General features: G+C 41.0%; 1 protein-coding gene across 1 annotated transcript in view; it reads right to left on the reverse strand.

Moving 5' to 3' along the window:
- LOC150056229 (myosin-IIIb-like) overlaps nt 1-13,902 on the reverse strand; it is a 40,271-nt gene extending 26,369 nt beyond the window's left edge. Inside the window, exons 1-3 of the mRNA XM_090343091.1 lie at nt 13,842-13,902; nt 10,605-10,788; nt 9,476-9,610 (exon numbers count right to left, since the gene is read on the reverse strand). Of these exons, the coding sequence (XP_090199217.1) occupies nt 9,476-9,610; nt 10,605-10,788; nt 13,842-13,867 (345 nt within the window). The 5' untranslated portion in view covers nt 13,868-13,902. The remainder of the gene's footprint in view (nt 1-9,475; nt 9,611-10,604; nt 10,789-13,841) is intronic.
- Nucleotides 13,903-21,012: the final 7,110 nt, after the last annotated feature.

Genomic DNA, 21,012 nt, shown 5'->3' on the forward strand with positions numbered 1-21,012 from the left:
CTTGGAGTAAGCCAGTCCCAAAGGCACATAAGCTCCATGGTTTCCCACATTTGTAATAATTAGTATGTATGTAGAATTCTCCTAGCAGAGGAGTGCAACAGTTCAAAAACCAGGTGCATATGGCCAGATAGGATGAGGCTAACTGAAATGAACTCAAGGATAGGGAAACAAGAGATTTAACCTTGAGGTCGTTCTTTTGAATATGCTATGTGAAGTTAGTTCTTTACCCACTTCTTTTTGTTTTCTGTTTTTGTTTTGTTTTCTCTTTTTCTTTTTTTTCCCTCATGGTTTATCCCCTGTTGTTTCTGTATCTGACTTTGTTACCTGATGTATTGAATATATATTCATTTGTTTATTTGAATCAGGGAAGGGAATGAAGAAAATAAGACAACTAGACAAAGGTCAAAGGATGAACCAGTGTAACAATATGTTGAAAATGAACTTTGCAACTTGGGATGGGAGGAAAACATGGGAAGGAGTAACAATTTGCAAGAAGCAATACATTCAATATCTTATGAATATAACTGTAACTCTTCTATACATCACTATAAAAAATAATTTTTAATGGTCCCATGAATTTGGGATCGTATTAAGTGACCTGCTGAGTTGACAACTCAATCCAGTGGCTCTCGTGTCCTCCAGGCTGAGTGGCAGCATTATGTCTTTGCTTTAGTTCATAGGTTAATGTCCCCCAAAGGGCTTGGTCCCCAAGATGGTGCTGTTTGGGTTGCTTTTAAGGAGGGGCCTTAAAGAGAAGTCCTTAAATTACTGAAGATGCACCCTCAAATGAGTTTATGTGACTCTCAGTCTATAGCTTCCTCCTCTTTCCCTTTGGCCCCATAGCCATGCAGGTTCATTCTATCACATCCTGCACCCCATCAGTGGCCGACTAGTAATGAGCTGCCTACTTATGGACAGAACCTTAAAACTATAAGCTAACACAAACCTTTTATCTTGATAAATTGATTTTCTCAGGCGTTTTGCAAAAAACTGAAAATATTAACAGCCTTCCTAAAGAGCTCTAAATTCTTTGGATTCTAGCTGTGTGTTACGTGTCTCTGGCATTGTGGCCTATTCAACTTGAAGATGGCAGGAGAAGCTGGTAGATCAAAACCAGCCTGACGAGAATGGGGGTAGTAAGAGCAAAAGGATGAAGAAATTGGAAGGGGCATAAATCTTTGGAGTCATAACCTTATATGGAATAGAAAGGAGATCTGCAATCAGAAAGCCATCTTCAAGAGGCCCAAGTCTCCCTAGTCAATTCAAAGCCAATGTCTACAACCACGAAGAGGGGACAAGATGGCTGAGATGGACTGAAGTGTCATCGTCCCAAGATAAGTCTATGCCACGTGCTGCTCTCTTTCTCTGCTATAATTCTTTTCTAATAAACTTTCCTATCACCTTTACTATGCTTGCATCTGTCTGAATTCTCTTTCCAGACACAAGAATCTGAAGTCAATGTAGCTGGCCTAAATTTCTGGTAACAAAAGGACCAACAACCACAGTCTCCAACATTCCGCCTTTATTCTCAGTGGTCTGGGATTGGCTAATTTGTTACCTATCATTCACCACTCATACCTAGACACGAGAGTGGCTGGGTATGAACTGTGGAGGTAGTATGTAACCAGGGAGCATGGTAGTACTAAAGAAGGAAGGGTGAATCTGCTGAGGACAGCCCAGAAGGAACAGCTTCGGAAATTCTCCTACAAGGGTAACATTTTTTTTGGCCAGTTCTGAAGCTAGAACTCAAGGCCTGGGCACTGTCCTTGGGCTTTCTCAAGAGAAAGTACTCTACCACTTGAGCTACAGCATACTTCTGGCTTTTTCTGTATATGTGATACTGCGGCATTGAACCCATGCATGCTACGCAAGTACTCTATCATTAGGTCATGTTCCCAGCCCCAAGGCATAACATTTATGAGTTAGAGAGATAAGTGGGTTTGGGCAGGTAGATATGAAGGAAAAGAACATTCTGGGAAAATAAGCACAGAGATACTGTGTGCAAAGAAAAGAAGCATGAACTGAGGTGTGTGAGTACATGCATGTGCAAGTGAATTCTAAATGCTCTGATATTTTTGGGGCAAAAGGGGTCAAGATCCTAGGGCAGAGAGACGAGGAAGGGCTATGAGCTAATAGTCTACTTTATTTCTATTACAATGCCATGACATATCATACAGAAAGAAAGCTGTAGATTTTAGGCAGATGGTCTGGAAGTTCAGTTCTGAATTCTGCAAAGATGACTCAGCCAGCAGATTGGAGGATGGCCAGAAGAGGCATCTGAGACACCAGTTATCATGTGAGATACTGAAGCAATCAAAGGAGTCAGTCAAAAGTTAAGCCATAGCAATGAAATCAAGGGGCCAGTTTGTCAGACTGTTAGAAAATAGACCTGATAGGGACATCTGAGCAAGTGGAGATAGAAGGTAAATAGCCTACGGATCCTGTGAGACTGACGGAAGTATCAATGAAGTCCTTTGCTCCTCTACAGTAAAGCGGGTAATAGGAACGCAAGAACAGTAGCTACCTCACTGGATCATTTCCCAGCAGGCATGCATCACAGAGAGTTACATGCTTTATTTTCTTTCTTCTACTTCTTCTTTCTTTCTTTCCTTCCCTCTCTCCCTTTCTTCCTTTTTATTGTGCCAGTCCTGGAGCTTTAATTCAAAGCAGGGCCTGGTCCCTGAGCATTTTGCTCAAGGCTAATGCTGTACCACTTTAGCCATGCTCTACTTCGAACATTTTGGAAGTTCATTGGAGATAATAGTCTCACAGACTTTCTTGCCAAGCTGGCTTTGAACCACAATTTTCAGATCTCAAGTTTCCTGAGTAGCTAGAAGTATAAGAATCAGCCATTGGTGCCTGGACTGGCACATCATTCTCGAACCACAAGTGCACTAACAAAATTCTAGTTAGAGAAATTTAAATTAAATACTGAGTGATGATCTGAGCTAACAGAATCTCAGAATGTTCTCCTGAAACTTCCTTTAAGTCTCTTTTGTCCCCTACTCATAAAGTGTATCCAGATTTGCCACAAGGATCTCTTCAGTAGTACTTTATACAGGCAGCCAACTTGGAAACTTCTAACTCTGGAACCTAAGGGGTTGAGAGCAGTTATTTGTCAGCGGGCTCAAAACTCAGCTGCAGATTTAAACACAACAAAGGGATCTTACTCAGTTGGTGCCTTTTGTTCAGTAAATGTTAGCGTTTAAGAGCTGTCTGGCTTCCCAGAATTCACAGAAACATGTAATTAAACTGCTCAGGGCATCTGTAAAGGAAGCTGCCCTGAGAAGTTGACAAGCCATCAGCAAGGTTTTAAAAGGGCAGCTATAGCTTATAGAAAAAAAAAAAAAGACTTTGGACACTTCATATAAAAAATGCAAGTATACATTGACAATTGTCTAACAGAGTAATGTTCAGTGAAATGGGTGGAACATTTCTTAAAGCCTGACAAGGAATCATATTTAAAGGTACCAAATAAAATAATCCCTTTAGAATTATGAGAACACAACCACAGCCTCCTGCCCAACCCCTGAGGGTCTGACACATCAGCCCTTCCTTCCCGCCCACTCTCAGCAATCAAACTCAAATGCAGAGGTGTGCCTCCACCCCCATCCCTCCCTACCCCTCAGCTGGATTCATAGAGGATTAAATAAAAGAGCATTTTGTTCCAAACCAGGAAAAATAGAACAATCATTTTCATTCCACATCTATTTTTTAAAATATCATTGAATATTGACACAACCACAGGATGTATATTGGTAGAATGGTTGCAACTTCAAACAATAAAATGCTCTTTGCTCAGTAAGCCACCAATTTTCCTCTGCAGTATGAAAGAATTGCTCAGTGCAACATGTTCTCCCAAACCTTTGTTCTAGGCTAGGACAATTCTTTTTTGTTTTGTTTTTCTTTTATTTATAATTTTTATTGTGATTAATAGAAGGGATACATTATATTCACCAAATAGAAGGTGCATTACTTCACAAATATTGATACCCTTCCTCATGACATGGTCCCCATTTCCCTCCCCCCCACCCCTCTCACCTTGATTTCCCCCTTCCCTATTCAATTTCAAATAACCAATTAAACATGTAAAATATATCAGATAACAAGGTGAAATACTGTAACAATATGAGATAACCAAGGGACAGCAAAAAAGATGAGAGTTAACATAGTACATTAAGGATAACAATCACTCATTATATGGCTTTTGTTTCTATATCCTGGTGTCATACGATTTGGCCTAATGTCTCTAAATTTTGTTCTATTGTAAATCTCTGCTAGGAGAGCCCAAGGTTTCTACTGATTATGACAAATGAGGGAGACTATTGGGCCTATGTTCCTTTGAGTCTGGCTTACTTCACTTACTATGATTTTTTCTAAGTCTTTCCATTTTTCTTACAAATGGGGCGATGTCATTCTTTCTGACAGCAGCATAGAATTCTATTGTGTATAAATACCACATCTTGTTGATCCGCTCATCAACTGAGGGACATCTAGGTTTGTTCCATATCTTTGCTATGGTAAATAGTGCTGCAATGAACATCATTGTGCTAATGGATTTAGTACGCCCTTGTTTCTGGACAATTGGGTAAATGCCAAGTAGTGGAATTGCTGGGTCATAGAGGAGCTCTATGTTTAGCCTTTTGAGGCACTGCCACACTGCTTTCCATAGTGGTTGAATGAGTTTGCACTCCCACCAACAGTGTAGTAGTGATCCCTCTTGGCCACATTCCCTCCAGCAGCTGTTGTTATCAGATTTCTTGATCCTGGCCATTCTAACTGGAGTGAGGTGGAATCTCAGAGTTGTTTTGATTTGTATTTCTTTTATGACCAGAGACGTCGAGCATTTCTTCATGTGTCTATAGGCCATTTTTGTTTCTTCTTCAGAGAAGACTCTCTGTAAGTCTTTGGCCCATCTTTTAATGGGATGGTTGTTTCTTTGGAGATTAGTTTTGGAGTGATTCAATTTTTTGGGCTGTTGATATATTTTAGATATGAGGCCTTTGTCTGTTGTATGGTTGGTGAAGATCTTCTCCCATTCTGTAGGCTTCCTAATTAATTTACTAGCTATGTCCTTTGCCATACAGAAGCTCTGCAGTTTAATGCAGTCCTACTTATCCAGCCTTTCTCTGATTTGTTGTGTTTCTTGGTCCTTGAGAAAGTTTCGACCTGTGCCAAGGAGGCCTAGTGTGTCTCCTATTCCTTCTTGTAAAGTTTTCAGTGTGTTGGCTTTTACCTTGAGGTCTTTGATGCATTTGGAGTTGATTCTAATGCAGGGTGACAAAGAAGAATCCAACTTTAGTTTTCTGCAGGTGCTTAACCAGTTCTGCCAGCACCACTTGCTGAAGAGGCTGTCTTTCTTAAGTATTCTGCACTACAGTGTTGATTTGACCTGGTCAGATGGCAGAATTAAAAGGAATTTCTTTGTAGTGCCTTTTTGTTCAGTAGACCGTCAAGGTCTTTCAAGGGTGTTAGGATTTTATAGAGAACATAAAGCAGAAATCAGAGCCAACAATGGCCACTTCTCAGTAAATCCAAACAGCCTATTTTTCCTCTAGTTTTAGGACAGATCAGACTTATCTCACTGAATACCAGGCCAACTCATTAATTAGTCCGCAACTAGACAAAAGTCATGCCCTGAAACCCTAGAACTTGGATCAGAATGAGATTCACTACATGGCACATATTGAATAAAACTCTGGCCACAATCCATCCCAGTCCTCAGCTTCTGAGCCTCTTATGCCAGGCACACATGCTCGCATATGCACGTAGGGTGATGTTCTATCAGATTTCAAAGCTCTTCCCTTCTCCTGTCTCAAGCATTTTCTTTTCTCATCCTGACTATCAGCATTCCAGAGACTCTCATTCTAAATCTGTCAGAGTCAGTGTTCAGTGCTTCCTAAACTTACCTCTAGTTAGTCAAAACCTATTTGAGATCACAGTTTGAAGCCAGCTCAAGCAGTAGAGTCCATGATACTCTTATCTCCAGTTAACCACCAAAACAACAGAAGTGGAACTATGGCTCCAGTGGTAGGGTGCTAGCCTTGGACAAAAAAGCTAAAGGCCAATGCCCAGGTCCTGAGTTCAACCCCAGTACTGGCAGAAAGGAAAAAAAAAAAAAGCAAAAACCTGCAGGCCTGCTAAGACAACACTTCCAATGATGGTCACACCTAGACTGGCTTTTTAAGACTTGAAAAAGCATCAACTCTAAACATAAAGTGGAAAGAGATGGCACACCTCCCTCTTTCCCCTCTTTGACTCCACATACTAGACACCAAACTTAGATCTCTGGGCAAGGTGGGAAGACTAATTTTCTAAACCCTGTTCTTTTACCCGGTTTAGAAAATAGAAGTTTTTATTTTATTTTTTTCTTTATAACTTTATTTATAGAACTCTATAAACAAGTTAAATTGAACACCTGATTCACTCTGAAATCAATAGTTCCCACTTGTCAAAATTTTGCTTTAAAAAGAGAAAGAAAAAATATAGTTTATACACTACTATTTTACTTTGAGTTTTATTTCTTATTAAATTTTATTTAGGTGAGGGATAATAGGACTTACAAATTTAGAAAAATTTAATGCTCACTTAAAACATATTTAAAAAATTTCTAAAACATTGTATTTTCTTTCTATACCTTCCTAATATAATGTCTGTCATAAAATAGAGTTTTTGTTGGCTTTCTACTAGCAAATTAGTAATGAATTTCAGAGGTGCCATTTTTATTTGTTTTGTTTTCAGAATTAGTGATTTAAGGAAGTTATTAACAACATTTTTATCATCTGAAATTGCTCTGTGAAATGGCTTCTCACACACTAGTCCTTTTATTGTATTCAGCAAGAAAAGAGCAAGAGCAATATAAATTTAATTTCAATGTACAAGTCCATAATTTTAATTGTATGATTCTTTTGAAGGTACACCTTAAAAATCTGCGGGCAAGCCAGGTACATGAGTGCTCACTTCTGGAATCCTAGCTACTCAGAAGGCTGAGGTCTGAGGCCCCCAGTTCAGAGTCAGCCCAGGTAGAAAAGTCTTTGAGACTCTTCTCTACAATTAGCCAGCAAAATGCCAGATTGGAAGTATGGTTCAAGAGGTAGAGCACCAGCCAGGAGAGAAAAGCCCTAAGAAAAATGTGAAGCCCTGAGAGCAAGCCCCAAAACCATCACACAAACAAAAACAAACAAAACAGACAATTGCAGTTAGAGCAGCAGTGAAGGTACTCTGAGGCCTGCCATCATCACCCAGCTCTGTGTGTAGACAGGACATGCTGTGATCCTATCCGGAGGCCCTGTGCCTGTGTTCCCAGGTCCCGTGGCAGCAGCATGCCAAGACAGAACAGGGCTGAAGCCTGACACTATAACTTAGACAGAGTCCTCTATAGACTATGTGCTAAAGACTTAATCTTTAGGGACCTTTAGGATGGAGGACCTCATGAGAGGAAGTTAAGTCCCAGGGGCTATGTCTTTACAGGGAACAGTGGGTCCCTGACCCTTTTCCACTGATTTGCTCTCCATTCACATGAGGTAGGCAGCTTCCTTCACCCTATACTCCCTCTGTGACATGTTGCCACTGCAAAGACCCCAAAGCTTAATGGACTCAAGACTGAAAGCTCCTGAGCTATGAGCCAAAATAAGTCTTTTCTCTTCTAAGTTGATTTAACTGAGGTATTTTGTGACAGTGATGGGAAGCTGACTGTCTCATGTGGTTTTTCTTCCATTTCTGCCATGTAGCTAGTTATGTGACCATAGACATGTTGCTACTCTCTCCGGCCCTTGACCTTCAACAAATACCAGTGAAATGGTAAGAAATTCAGGAATCCCTGTATTTTCAGAGCCTTTTAGAGGCACTAGGCACACCCCATCACCCACCAGCATTGTAAAGACAAGTCATCCTAGGATAAAAATGGGCAACATTCAGTATTTCATGCAGCCAGCTTTAATATTAGCCAAAGTAACCAGCAAAAGTTACAATGTAAGCACACTCACTGTATTGCTCAGGTATAAGGAATTCAGTGTCTCAAAGTGATTACATCTCAGTCACCATGGAAAGACAAATGTTGGCAGGTAAGTGCCTGTTCTGAACAGAGTTAAACATAAATGGAGCCAGAGATCCAGAAATAAAGCTATTTCCTAACAAAAAAGCTTCAGTGGGGATGAGGGACAGATAAGAAGCCCAAAAGATGCTAATAACAATGTGTTATATGACTCAAGCAACCAAGTATGAGAAAACAATGGTGCCCTAACACCCAAATCACTTGTATCTTTATAGTCTGAGGAAGGCAATTTATGTGACAGAAATATTAAAAAAAAAAGTTTCCTTGTAGATTATCCCACTTGAATATAACAATGAATTTCCCACACATGGTTGCCATGGCAGCCAGTACATTCTGTCCCTCAGTCAGGCCCTCCCAGAACCAGAAAGACTGGGTCAAGAGGCACCAGACAGTGACGGGGGTGGACCTCGCCTTTGATGTCTCTCTCTCTTAAGGTACCTACGTGGTCCACCCACATGGTCTTCAGTAGGGAGCAGGAGCTGGTTCAGAGAGACAGAGTCCATCTACATTCAAGGCAATAGGTCTGTCTTATTGTCCTTATTGCTTTAGTGCAAGGACACATACATTGTCATTTGGGGAACTGGCTTTTAAGACTCAGAGGCAAATTCACAACAGGGACAAAATGGTAGACTATAGAGGACCCAGAGGTGGTCTCTTCAGATTCCCTTTCCAGATCAGGTGCTGCTTAGAAGGCTGGTGGTCCACTGCTCCAGCTCCAGCGGCATTCTTCACTAGGAATTGCCCCACAACAGGGAAGTGCCTCCCCCAGGACCATGCTCTCTTCTCAGGACCACACACAATGACAAACAGATGGATGCTCAGGTACAACTGAGGAAAGCTCTGAAGAGGCCTCCTAGCTCTATTTTTTCAAGATTGGCCAAGGCCTTGGTTACATCCACATGGCTGCTTGATGTCTCCCTTGCCCACTCTGCCTTCCTCTCTTTCTTCCAGGCCTTATCACCTCCTACAAGAACTCTCCAATGAGCCTTCCCTACACAACTCTTAGTTGCAACAACAACAACAAAAAAAATGTGGGGCTAGGCACACTGGACACTAGTGGGCAATATGGCTAGCCAATGGCATTTGGAATTAGCCAGCTTTGAAAATGAGTTTCAATCCCCTGGAACATGAATGCTATGAAGCATTCCCAGTGTAAGGAACACAATACCCTCTTCTAAATGTACTCGTGTGTTCACTCTAGTAGAAGAAAAGAGGGTCCTACTTTTTGAAACAGAGAAAACAAAAATATTTTCAACACACAGCCTACCTGTAAGAACTGCGGACCTTTCCAGCAAGGTATCTGTCATGTGTGAGAGAGAGGCCGATTCTACAAGTGTACACCTTAAAACACTCACTGGGGAACATCACGTCTGCTTGCCCCTGGCACTCTGTTCAGCTGATGATTACTCAACATCCACTTACCTCCAGGACCAGCCACAGCTGTCCTCCCACACCGGGACCCACTTTGTAATACATCCCGTAAAACTTGACCACATTGGGATGGTTAGGAAGAATCTGTAAAATGTTGTATTCAGCCTCGATTTCTTCATCCATATCCTAAACACATTTAAGAAATACATGTGGATTATGACTTGTTATCCAAATATGGCATCATGTTCAAGGACTTGATTAATAATACCCATTTACTGTGGATTGTTTGGCAGTACTTGGGTTTAAACTCAAGGGCTTGCCCTTAAGCAAGCCCTCTACCATTTGAACCATGTGCCCAACCCTTTTTACTCTAGAAGTTTGTTGGGTTTTTTTTGTTTTTTGTTTTTTGTTTTCCAAATAGGACCTTGTAGTCCATTTGGGCTGGCCTGGACTGTGATCCTCTTATTAAGCTTCCTACTATAGTTTGAAATAACAAGTGCATGCAGCTGTGCTTAGCTCTTTTTATTTTTTATTTTTTGGTTAAGATGAAGGTCTTGTGCAGGTTGGCCTTGAATCACATTCCTCCTGCCTCCTGCCTCCCATACTTCTACCTACGATTATAGGCATAAGCCACTTACTATATATTTTTAATGTCAGTTTTACCATAGCTTCAAAATACCTAACCAAGGACATTCTAATTGCAATTTATATCTTTTAGTTATGAGTTTTGTAATATTTTCTTTACCTTAAATATCATTATTATATCTTTTAGTTGAAAAAAGTCTAACATTTCTAAACAATTAAGGATAAGCGTCTTGAAAGTACCTTAGACAGGATTAATCATATAAAACTTCATTGTGCAAACCAATATACAACATTGTAACCTCAATAACCTGAAATAAGATGTTTGCCTCAGATGGCAGACTATCAGAAGTCCAGTTCACTTTGTAACTCACAGGGAGGGCAGGGAAGAAAATGTATCACTCTTTCTAAAAGAGTAATTTTTGAAAAGCCTAGAGGGTCAAAATCAAAATAACAGTAAAAACAAGCAAGAAGCAAAAGTTAAAAGAAGTTTTGAGTCCAAATGAGATCCCTGCCATCAAAGGAGCTAGAAAGGAAATTGAAAGCTCAAGGTTTGGGAAACATTCAAGTATGGCTGTAATTTACTACTGAGACTTACACTGATAGGATCCAGAATCTTCACTGCAGCCAGGCTCCCATCTTTCTTGTTCGTCACTTTGTAGACCTTGCCATATGTGCCTTTGCCAATGGTCTCTATAATCTCCCAGGTATCCACAGGGTCTGGAAGTGATTCAAGTCCAAGCATCATGGGATTGTAGTGGAATAATCCATAGAGATGCTTGCTGATGGGAGAAATTTGGTCACATATAATCAATCACAGGATTAGAGACAATAAAGATTGTTACATTTCTTAACCAGTAACCTCATGTTACTTTTTCTTTTTTCTTTTCTTCCTCTACTTAAAATAAGTTTTTTTTTAAGAATTAAAACCATCTAAAAGAAGATGTTAGCTTGGAGGGATGGTGCAGGCAGTAGAGAAAACGCCTAGCAAATCCAAGTACTGCAAGAAGAAAAAAAGGCTTTTGATTTTTCAGCTACCTCTCCCAAACTTGAGCCATGGCCAGCACCCCTCCTTTAAGGTATCCTCCCTCTTGTACCATATATAATCTCTACTTGTAGAATTGTGTTGTAGGGAAATGTCAGAATTTTGTTACTTATCTTCTGTTACCTTTTTTCTTTCTTCTTGCAGTACTAGGATTTGCTAGGCAGGCACTCTACTACCTGAGCCATGCCCTCCAAGTTTCCTGCTCAGTCTGGCTTCAAACCATGATCTGATCCTCAGATCTCAGCCTTCTGAGTAGCTAGACTTATGGGCATGAATCAGTGGCACCTACCAAAGTTATACTTTGACATCTTCAAAGTCTAGACTTCTAAAGAATGTCCTGGCAGAGGGTGCTGAGATGAAATCCCATCAGCAGACATTACCAGTTTAGGCTTGCCCTGTTTTAACACTGCATCTGAGCTCAGCGCTGGGCACTGGACACAGAAGTGTTCTAGCTAAATTATGAGAACTAGGAGACCCTTTTCTAACCAGCTAGGAGACAGACTCCCTGCCTCAGTCTCTCTACCTGAATCAGCATGTTGGTAGCTCCTATAGGTCAAGCTATCTACTTCACAACTTCATAGAGCTGCTCAGATAAGAGTAACAGAAAACAAGGATTGTCTAGCCAGCATCACAAGAGCATGGTGCCAAGAACAGCCTCAGAACAGGTCAGTTTTAGCAAACACTGCCCTTCTGTTTTAGTTCACTTCCAGACACAAACTAAATCAGTTCCAATAGTTATTAGTTTCAGATAGACAGCTGGAATTCCATGTGTGTAGAAGACATTGCATCAGAGAATGTGGCAGCAGGAGAAGGCCACAGGGGCATTGAACCAAGTGGCTTTCCAACGGCTTGGGCTATGAAACACTGTTAAATTCATCTCACTTATCATGCTGATGGAAATTCTGAAGGAAACAGTTTGGCTCTGGCTGAGAAGACACAGGGACCTGTGGAGACTCCATAAGGAAATCAGTCACCCCAGGATGCTGGGACTTCCTTCATATTCATGCAGAAAGTCCTGCAGCCTGGCAAAGCTCTCAGAATAGGGAAAACAAGGACAATGTGTCACCATTGTCCAGAATCTTGCAGAGGCATACATATACCTCTTCAAATCATCATTAGAAAATAACTGATTAAACACCCCTACCACCTCACCCACCCCCGTGGTGACTGAATTGTGTTTCCTCCTTAATTAATACTTTGAAGTCAAGACCCTTAATATCTCCTTATGAATATGACATATAGTCACAAACGTGGAAGTGATCAACACACTATAATGGGTGTCCTTATAAGAAGAGATCAGAGACCTGGGTAAGTGGCTCGTGCCTGTAATCCTAGCTACTCAGGAGGCTGAGATCTGAGGATTGCAGTTCAAAGCCAGCCTGGGCCCTAAAGTCTGTGTTGCTCTTATATCCAATTAACCACCAGAAAACTGGGAATGGTGCTGTGGCTCAAGGAGTAGGGCGACAGCCTTGAGCTGAAGACCTCAGCGACAGCAACCAGGCCCAGAGTTCAAGTCCCATGACTGACAAGAAGAAGGAGGAGGAGGTAGTCAGAGTATAGACATTAGAATGGGAAAACTTGATACATACCAAGAAGAAACCTCTTAAGAAATGATCCTCAATCAAACTCTATAGTGCGTACCCACTATAGAGGTGGAGAAACTGAAGCTCAGAATGGTGACCCAAGTGTTTAGGGACAGAGAAAGAATGGAACCCACATATCCCTACGTTTGATCCCATGACCTACAGAACAGAATGGAATCTGCTCATTACCAGTGGTCCATTCTTTCTCTCCTACTGCATCTGAGACATTCTGGGAAGAAAGTAGTCCAGTCACCAGGAGAATAAATGTCCACAGTCCCAATAAACACCAAACTCTGTTCCCCTGAAACAAGCACAAGTCACCCAGGGAGCTTCATTTATAGTGGGTCCCAGGAACACATAAGCAGAAGGCAGACTGCCGAGTTCTCGCTCTGCCCATGATGTTCTGTCTGGGTATCCACAGACAAGGTTAAATAAAGGTGCAGCAAGACAGGTGCACTACTGACAGAGCTGCCTGTCTTCTCTCTTAAAATCAATACCTGGCTCTACAAGCTCACTGGTGAGCTCCTAACAGTTCAAGCAGAGGCTGATCATACCATTCTGTAATGGTGGTGATCATTTGGCCCAGGGAAGCTGTTGGAGTGACCTTCTGAGAGGCGGGAAGCTGCCCCCTCATCACATTAGCCTTGAGAAGAGACGGTGCTTCTGTGCCCAGCAGATACGTACATATCTGTAACTAATTAGTAAAAGACTTTACTTAGCCAGGTACCAGTGGCTCACACCTGTAATCCTAGGCGCTCAAGAGGCTGAGGTCTGAGGATCATAGTTTGAAGCTGGCCTGAGCAGAAAAGTCTCCATGAGACTCTTATCCCCAACACTGATAGAGCACTACCCTTGAGCACAAAACCACTCAGTGACCATGTCCAGGTCCTGAGTTCAAGCCCCATAACCAAAAAGACCGACAGACAGAGAAACAGAGAAAGAAACAGAGAAAGAGAAACAGAAAGAGTCTTAATTAGCACAGTACTTTGGAAGTTATTGCTCCTCCCTCCCTCCCCCCGTCCCTTTTTCTTCCTGATTTTCCTTCCTTCTGGCAAACCTCTGTCATCTCTATGGTGTCTGACACGGTATCTTTTCAGTAATGTTCTTTCTATTGATAAGAACAAACATATCCAGAAGACCTGGTTCATGGTGAACTGCAAGGAGGCTGCACTCACACACCAGGGAGCAGTGAGTTGCTCTTGCTTACCTGTCACCCAGTCCCATGGGAGCCATGTGTCGAGTATATGTGCCCCACAGCCCTAAGGAACAGAAACACTACTCAATCCTCCCAGTAGGATTCCTTTATAGTAAGCACCAAGCGCTGGGATAGGGGTAAGCTTCACAGGGCTGGTACAAAGTTTCACACATGGCTACTGCGTTAATAACAGAGCTACGACTTTATCTTATCAGCATGGAACAGCTAAGGCTTTCTGGACATTCTCATTTCAATTTTCAGTCAAGGACATACTTTCAAATGATGAGCCATAAATAGATACTTTGTGGTTAGGTTTGTCAAACATTAGACATTTGAGATTTCAGTTCTTAAATTTCACACATCATCAAAACAAAGCCAAGTATTATGCTCCTCAATGGGACAACCCCTTCCCCCCATTACTGATAGGGCCATGATGCCTAACTGGACACTCCAGGTGAACAACTCCATTCAGGTATAATAAGCAATTTCCAATTCTTCAACAGATAAAGTATTAAGAATTGAAAATGGTAACCTTAAGACTAAAGAATCCTTGAATAGTCTTTTTTTGTTTTTTTGACACAGTATCTTTCAATGTAGCCCAGACCAGCCTCAAACTTATGAGTCTCTGGCCACTACCACCCACATGCTAGGATTACAAGCATCCAGCTTTAAAATAAGTTTGAAGTAAGTTAAAATAAATTGCTGATTCACACAAAAATCTAAACAAAAAATTGTGATGTTTATGAGGCCGTTAGATCACCGAGTAATTAGCAGATGATAATCTAGGAAAATAGTTAGCTATATGCTGCATGTGATGATTATGTTTGTGGTTATGATTATAAAAAGTTCCCCTATCTATTAACAATATACACAGCAGACTTAGAGATGAAATAATACAATGTTTGAATAACACAGAAAATTAAAAGAGGTGCACATGAAATAATGTTTGTTATGGATGGGGGAGTAACTATTGATGATGAAAACATAGGATTACATAGTAATATTCTGTCTCCTCATATAAAAAGTTTTAAAACTCTGTACTAAACAAATATGAATGAAATGTTCATGTTCAACCTTATGGAAACATGCATCCCTTCTCCAACCATGACCCAGTTCTAAGAAATCTCAAGGCCCCTGTTGGAAAACCTCCTCATGTAAGAAATCCTAGATTACTAATATAAGACCAACAGACAACTAATATAACTCCCAGGTGTGTGGTTCCCATTTCTGGTCTGCTTTTCTTTACCCTCACTCTATAAACGGAAAGATTGTTACAGTACCCACACTTGTATTGTTAGAAAGTCACCCTGTGAAACCATCCATACCTACCAGAGCATAATCAAGCCCCACCCTGGCTGCTGCCCCAGCTCACTGCAGAGCTGTAGTTACAAAAAGCTAATGAACCACTGAGTGGCACAAGAAAATCAATAGCCAGAAGAATGCCGGTGACCTTCCTCTGCCCATGGACTCCTGTTCCTCCTTTCTGAATGAGGAGGAGAGAAGGAACATCAATACACAGCTGCTGAGTTTTATCCCCACAAACAGCTGTAATTATTTCATTTTGACCCTGAAAGAAACTGCCTGTGGCCAAACACAAGTTACAGAGAAGAAATGAGACCTGTGTGTTACCTCACCAGGTGACTGTCCCCAAGCAGCCAGCAAGTGCTTCGGAGAAAGATGGATAGTCTAAGGGGACTTAACTTGAGCAATAACAAGAGTCTTCACATGGTGAAGAAGGATAAAAAAAACTAACCCAAAGGGAGAAAAGCACTCCTGATCCATCCATTGCCATTCACCCCAAGCCCGGACGCTCATCGCCACACCACCCAAAGCACCTGAGCCCCACTCCCCCTGACATGGGGCCCCTGACATACACATCCACATGCCTGGCTGAGTTTCCCGGTCCTGTTCCTTCCCAGTCAGCTCCTCAGGTGAACTTCAGTCGTTCCAAGGTGACAGACAGTACCCTTCCTTCCTTTCTTTGAACAACAGATCATAGATTAGCCAAAATTACCATAAAATATTATGCAGGTATTCACTGAGTAGGTGTCAGATGTCACTTGTATTCAGCTACACTGTGTTCTACAAGAAATATAAGGAGGAGGAGTGGGAGAAAGAAGAAATGGAGCTCTGTCCACAAGGTTCCACATTTGTTTACAAAATGTTTATGACTTATGGAGCAAGATGCCAAGGGAAGTCAGACGTTTTTCCCTAAAAGCAAATGAATACACAATGTGAACAACAAAAGCCCGAAGCTCTGCAAACAACACCCAGCACACTAGCAGTAATCAGGCAAAATAAGAAAATAACTTCCTGCATCAATCTTCAAAAAGCAGCAGTTAGGAGAAGTATGAGATGGTAGGTCTAAGGAATCATCGCTGCTCTAAATGGCTGTCTCTCTTCTCGAGTGTGAGTTCATAAGATAGCCAAGAGAGAATTCTAGAAACACAGCAACACTGAGTTAGCAGCAGTCCAAAGAGGACCAGGCCCATTCACTGATACATTAAATAGAATTTTTAAGAACTTTTAACAGATGTTATTCAACTTTAGGTTCCTAAAGGAAGTTGAAAAGAGAACCAAGCTCCACTCTTTTTTTCTTTTCCTTCTTTTTTTGTTTTTTACTCAGTCATAGGGCTTGAACTCACACTGTCCCTGAGCTTTTATACTAAAAGCTAGTGCTCTACCACGTGAGTCACAGCACTATTTCTGATTTCCTGGTAGTTAATTGGAGATAAGAGCCTCACACATTTTCCTGCCTAGGCTGGCTTCAAACTGCAGTCCTCAGATCTCAGCCTCCTGAGTAGCTAGGATTACAGGTGTGAGCACCTAGCAGGCTCCACTCCTAACCAAGGAACATGTATAAAGCCTTGGCCACCAGGTGGCCAACTTCAATGTTTAACAGTTCAGAAAGAAGATGGGAGGTGACACTCAGGCACCAGAGGGCCTCTACCTCTCAACTGGTCTGTGGGAAATAGGAGAACATGTCAACAAGACAAAAATCTGATAAATTGCTGAATGCCAAAGGCAGAGGGAGAATTCTTCAAATATACAGGACATCACACACACACACACACACACACACACACACACACACACACACACACCTTAACACCAAAACCAGAAGAAAAAAAAAGTACAACAAAAGCTCAGCTTTCTCTCTATTAGCTCAATACTAGAAAAATGTGTAAGCTGTGTGTACAATGTTCTGAGGAAGGACACCATCAATTCATAGTGCCAACTTGTTGGCAAACTATCTAGTAAAGTAATCCCTATCTTATTCCTTTCAACAAAATAGATTAGATGAATCAAACCCATTTTAATAGGTAAATTGCATTTTAACCTTGGCATAGGAAAGAAATTCTTAGAAGCAAATTATAAAATTCCAAAAGCATAAGGAACATAAGTGATAATTACAACTGCATGAAAGTAAAAGCTTCTCCATAACCAAACAAGTTTTTTAAAGTACTAATATTTTTCTAAAAACTAGAAAAATATTTTCATGAGGAGTTAATCTGATTTTATCTTGTGTACAGTAAGAAAAGAAGCACTCTGATAGAATTTGAAACTCAAACCTTTAATAGGAAATAAATCTCACTTGTAAATTTTTAAGTAAAAATGAAAATATTGAGATACCATTTTATCTCCCATCAGAATGCCAAGATTTTTTTTAAGCTTAAAGAAGCACTCAGAGATAGCACAGAACAGAAATCATCTTTTTGATGTGTTAACTAGTTAAAACCTATCCAATGCCCATATCCTGGGGTTCTGTAATTCTACAATTTTGTCAGCATTTTCCTCAGTGTATATAATCAAAAAGTACATTTGTTTATCATAAAAACAGCCTGGAAAAGAAAACCCATTTGACAATCTCAATAGAAAAGAACACTTTAAAAATGCAACATAAGCCCATTTTTTAAATGACCTCTCGTTCTACTTGGAAGAGAAGGGAACTGTATGTGTGTGCTGGTAATGGGGCTTGAACCCAGAACAATACACTTTTGCTTGGCTTTTTCACTCAAGGCTGGAACCTTTCCATTTGAGACTTAAGCCACTCCTCCATTTCTGGCTTTTTGCTGGTTAATGGAAAATAAGAGTCTCTTGGAATTGTCTTCCCAGGATGACTTAGAATCTCAATCTCCAGATCTCAGTCTCATGAGTAACTAGGATTGTATTCATGAACCACTGATGCCTGACAAGAAAGGGGAAATTTTAAACCTCATCCAGATATGTAGGAAAAACTTAGACTTAACATTTGTACTTAATAGCAAAAAAATTTTTAACAGAATGTTCTAAAATCAAAAACAAGGCAAAGATATCTGCTCTCATCATTACTCAATATTATGATAGAACTACTACAATAAGACAAGGCCCTGAGATCAAGCCCCAGGTTCAGTACAAAAGGAGAAAAAAAAATGGAATGTATCTAGAGAACAACTAGAACTAATTAATGAGTTTATCAAAATTAAAGCATGCAAGATCAATATTTTAAAATCACTTGTATTCCTTATACTAGAAAGGAAATCGTTTCAACAAACAGTGCTGAAAGAGCTATAAATCGGTATGAGCTAGGCGTGGTAGCTCACGCCTGTAATCCTAAGTACTCAGGAGGCTGAGATCTGAGGATCAAGGTTCAAAGACAGCCAGGCACAAAAGGACCTGAGACTCTTATCTCCAATTAACCTCTAGAAAAAGAGAAGTGGGATTTGGCTCAAGGGTAGAGTGGTAGCCTTGAGCTGAAGAGCTCAGGGACGGCACCCAGGCCCAGTTCAAGCCCCAGGACCCACAAAAAAATAAAGCAATAAGAAAATATGCTCCACCGAGTAGAGGGAGAAAGTAAAAACAGAGGATGATGTGTAGGGTGAATATAATGAGAATATATTATATAAATATATAAAATTGGAATTAAAAATCCCCCAAATTTTTCCATATTCTACATACAAAAATTAGTTGGAAGTTAATCATCAAACAAATCTCAAAACTCAACCTTTTAAGTTCTAATGGGTAGCTAGACGAGGCTATTTATTGTATATCTGGTTTCTGATAAAAATCAGATATAACTTATCTAATAAATTATAGCAATTAGCCAGGCATTAGTGACACACATTTGTAATCCCGATTATTCAGGAGGCTGGGATCTGAGTATCCAGGTTCAAAACCAGTCCGAGTAGAAAGTCCATAGGACTCATCTACAGTTAACCATCAAAATGCCAGAAGTGGAGCTGTGGTAGAACACCAGCATTGAGTGAAAAAGCTTAAGGACGGTGCTCATTCCATGTCTGAGTATGAGACACCGAATGCTTCTTCTAGACAGTACAGAAGAATGCTTTCAACCCAAGAGAACAGCTTTCAGAAAGAAGAAATAAGAAAAGCAAACAGAAGAAAATGTAGAAACATTAAACAATAAAAATGAGAGCGTGCTCAAGCATACCATAATACAGAGCCCAGTCAAAGCAGAGCCTGACTTCTCCACAAGAAACCTGTCTGCTTGGCACAAGCCAAGAGGGCAGAGGATACTGCTCAATGCCATTTCTTCTAGGAGTCTTTTAGTGCTCGCTTTCCTAACTTTTCCTGTACTGTCCAACTGGTCAGTACTCTTTCTTTTCAAGTACTTATCCCATTGCCTGATACTGATTTATTCGCACATGGGTCTTCTCCTCCAGGGAGTTCCTTGAGAACAGGAACCAACCTTAGAAGTTCTTTTCTGTCCCACAGGTATTCACTCTATAACTTCTCAATCCAAGAAGAAAAACTTTAAAAATTGGCACCAATGCCTCACTCCTATAATCCTAGGGACTCAGGTTCAAAACCAGCCCAGACAGGAAAATCCATAAGACTCTTATCTCCAATTAACTATCCAAAAGATACAAGAGTAGAGCTGTGGCTCAAGTGGTAGAGTGCTTGCCTTCAGCACAAAAGCTCAGGGACAGTGCTGAGGCCCTGAGTTCAAGCTCCAGAACTATCTCACACACACACACACACACACATCTAGGATGTATAGCTATGTCTGTATCACAAGGAAGGGTACCTGACATATACAGCTCACTACTACATTAAATGCCTGTTTTAAAGGTTTCCATCCATCATAAAATTCAATGCACCTACTCACTCCCTGTCTTCACCTCCTTCACCTTCTGGCTCTATCTTTCAAAGACATTCCCTTCCCTTTGGTTCTTTAACATGGTATTTTCTAGCATCCTCTTCTGCTTCTCCCCTCCCACACCAGCTTCCATTCTTTCTGTGAATATGGGCATTCAACCAGAACCCTAACTTTAGTTTTCCACTTGTCATCCAAATGTTGTCACCTATACCCAAGATTTCATCCATTATATCTTGGCAGGTGGCTTCCTCTCTACAGCATGATTCCCTCCCCTAAGGTCCAGTCTAAGATTACAATAATCCTCCCTATCTACAGCTATGCTTTCCTTAGTTGCAGTTACCAATGGAAAGCCCAGAAATGAATGATTCATGAGCTTTCATTTATGTACCATTCTAAGTAAGCAGCAGGATGAAATCACATGTTGTCCCATTCTCTTTCACCCGGGACTTCAGCCATCCTTCTTTCCAGTGTATCCACAATGTATGCGCTGCCCATCCATTTGACACTCAGTAGCTGTCTGTCATTGGATCAGCTATCAGCACTGCAGGGCTGTGATCAGGTAGCTAGCAGCTGTATGCCGTCAGGATGCCTGTATCATTCACCTCATTTTACCACGAAAGGATAGGTCTCAAGCATAAGTCACTGTGCTGAAAACAGAGCAATAAATGTCCCAGAAGGAGGAAAGGAAGGAGGGTAGTCCTCTGACGTAGGTGGGTGCAGGAGTGGCATTTAACAAGGAATTTAAAAAGAGGAAGCTGGAGCTGGACACATACAGGTGGGCAGAGAGAGTAGTTGGGAAGGCAGGAAGATGGAGAATAAGGATGGGGAACAAGGCTGGGAACATTTGGGAAGATTCGGTCTTACTTAATACGCACCTTCTGGGACCACTGTCACAATTCCCAGTAGATTCTGGGTGGAAGGATTTTTTTTGTTGTTTGGTTCTTTTTGGTTCAAGCCTGGAAGCTTGAACAGGGTCTGGACATTGTCCCTGAGCTTTTGTGCTCAGGGCTGTGCTCTACCACTTTGAGCCACAGTGCTGTTTCCAGATTTCTGGTGTTCACCGGAGATAAGATTCTCATAGAGTCC

Source organism: Megascapheus bottae, chromosome 12 (assembly GCF_031878675.1).
Source record: "Megascapheus bottae isolate mThoBot1 chromosome 12, mThoBot2.hap1, whole genome shotgun sequence".
NCBI classification, from domain to species: Eukaryota; Metazoa; Chordata; class Mammalia; order Rodentia; family Geomyidae; genus Megascapheus; species Megascapheus bottae.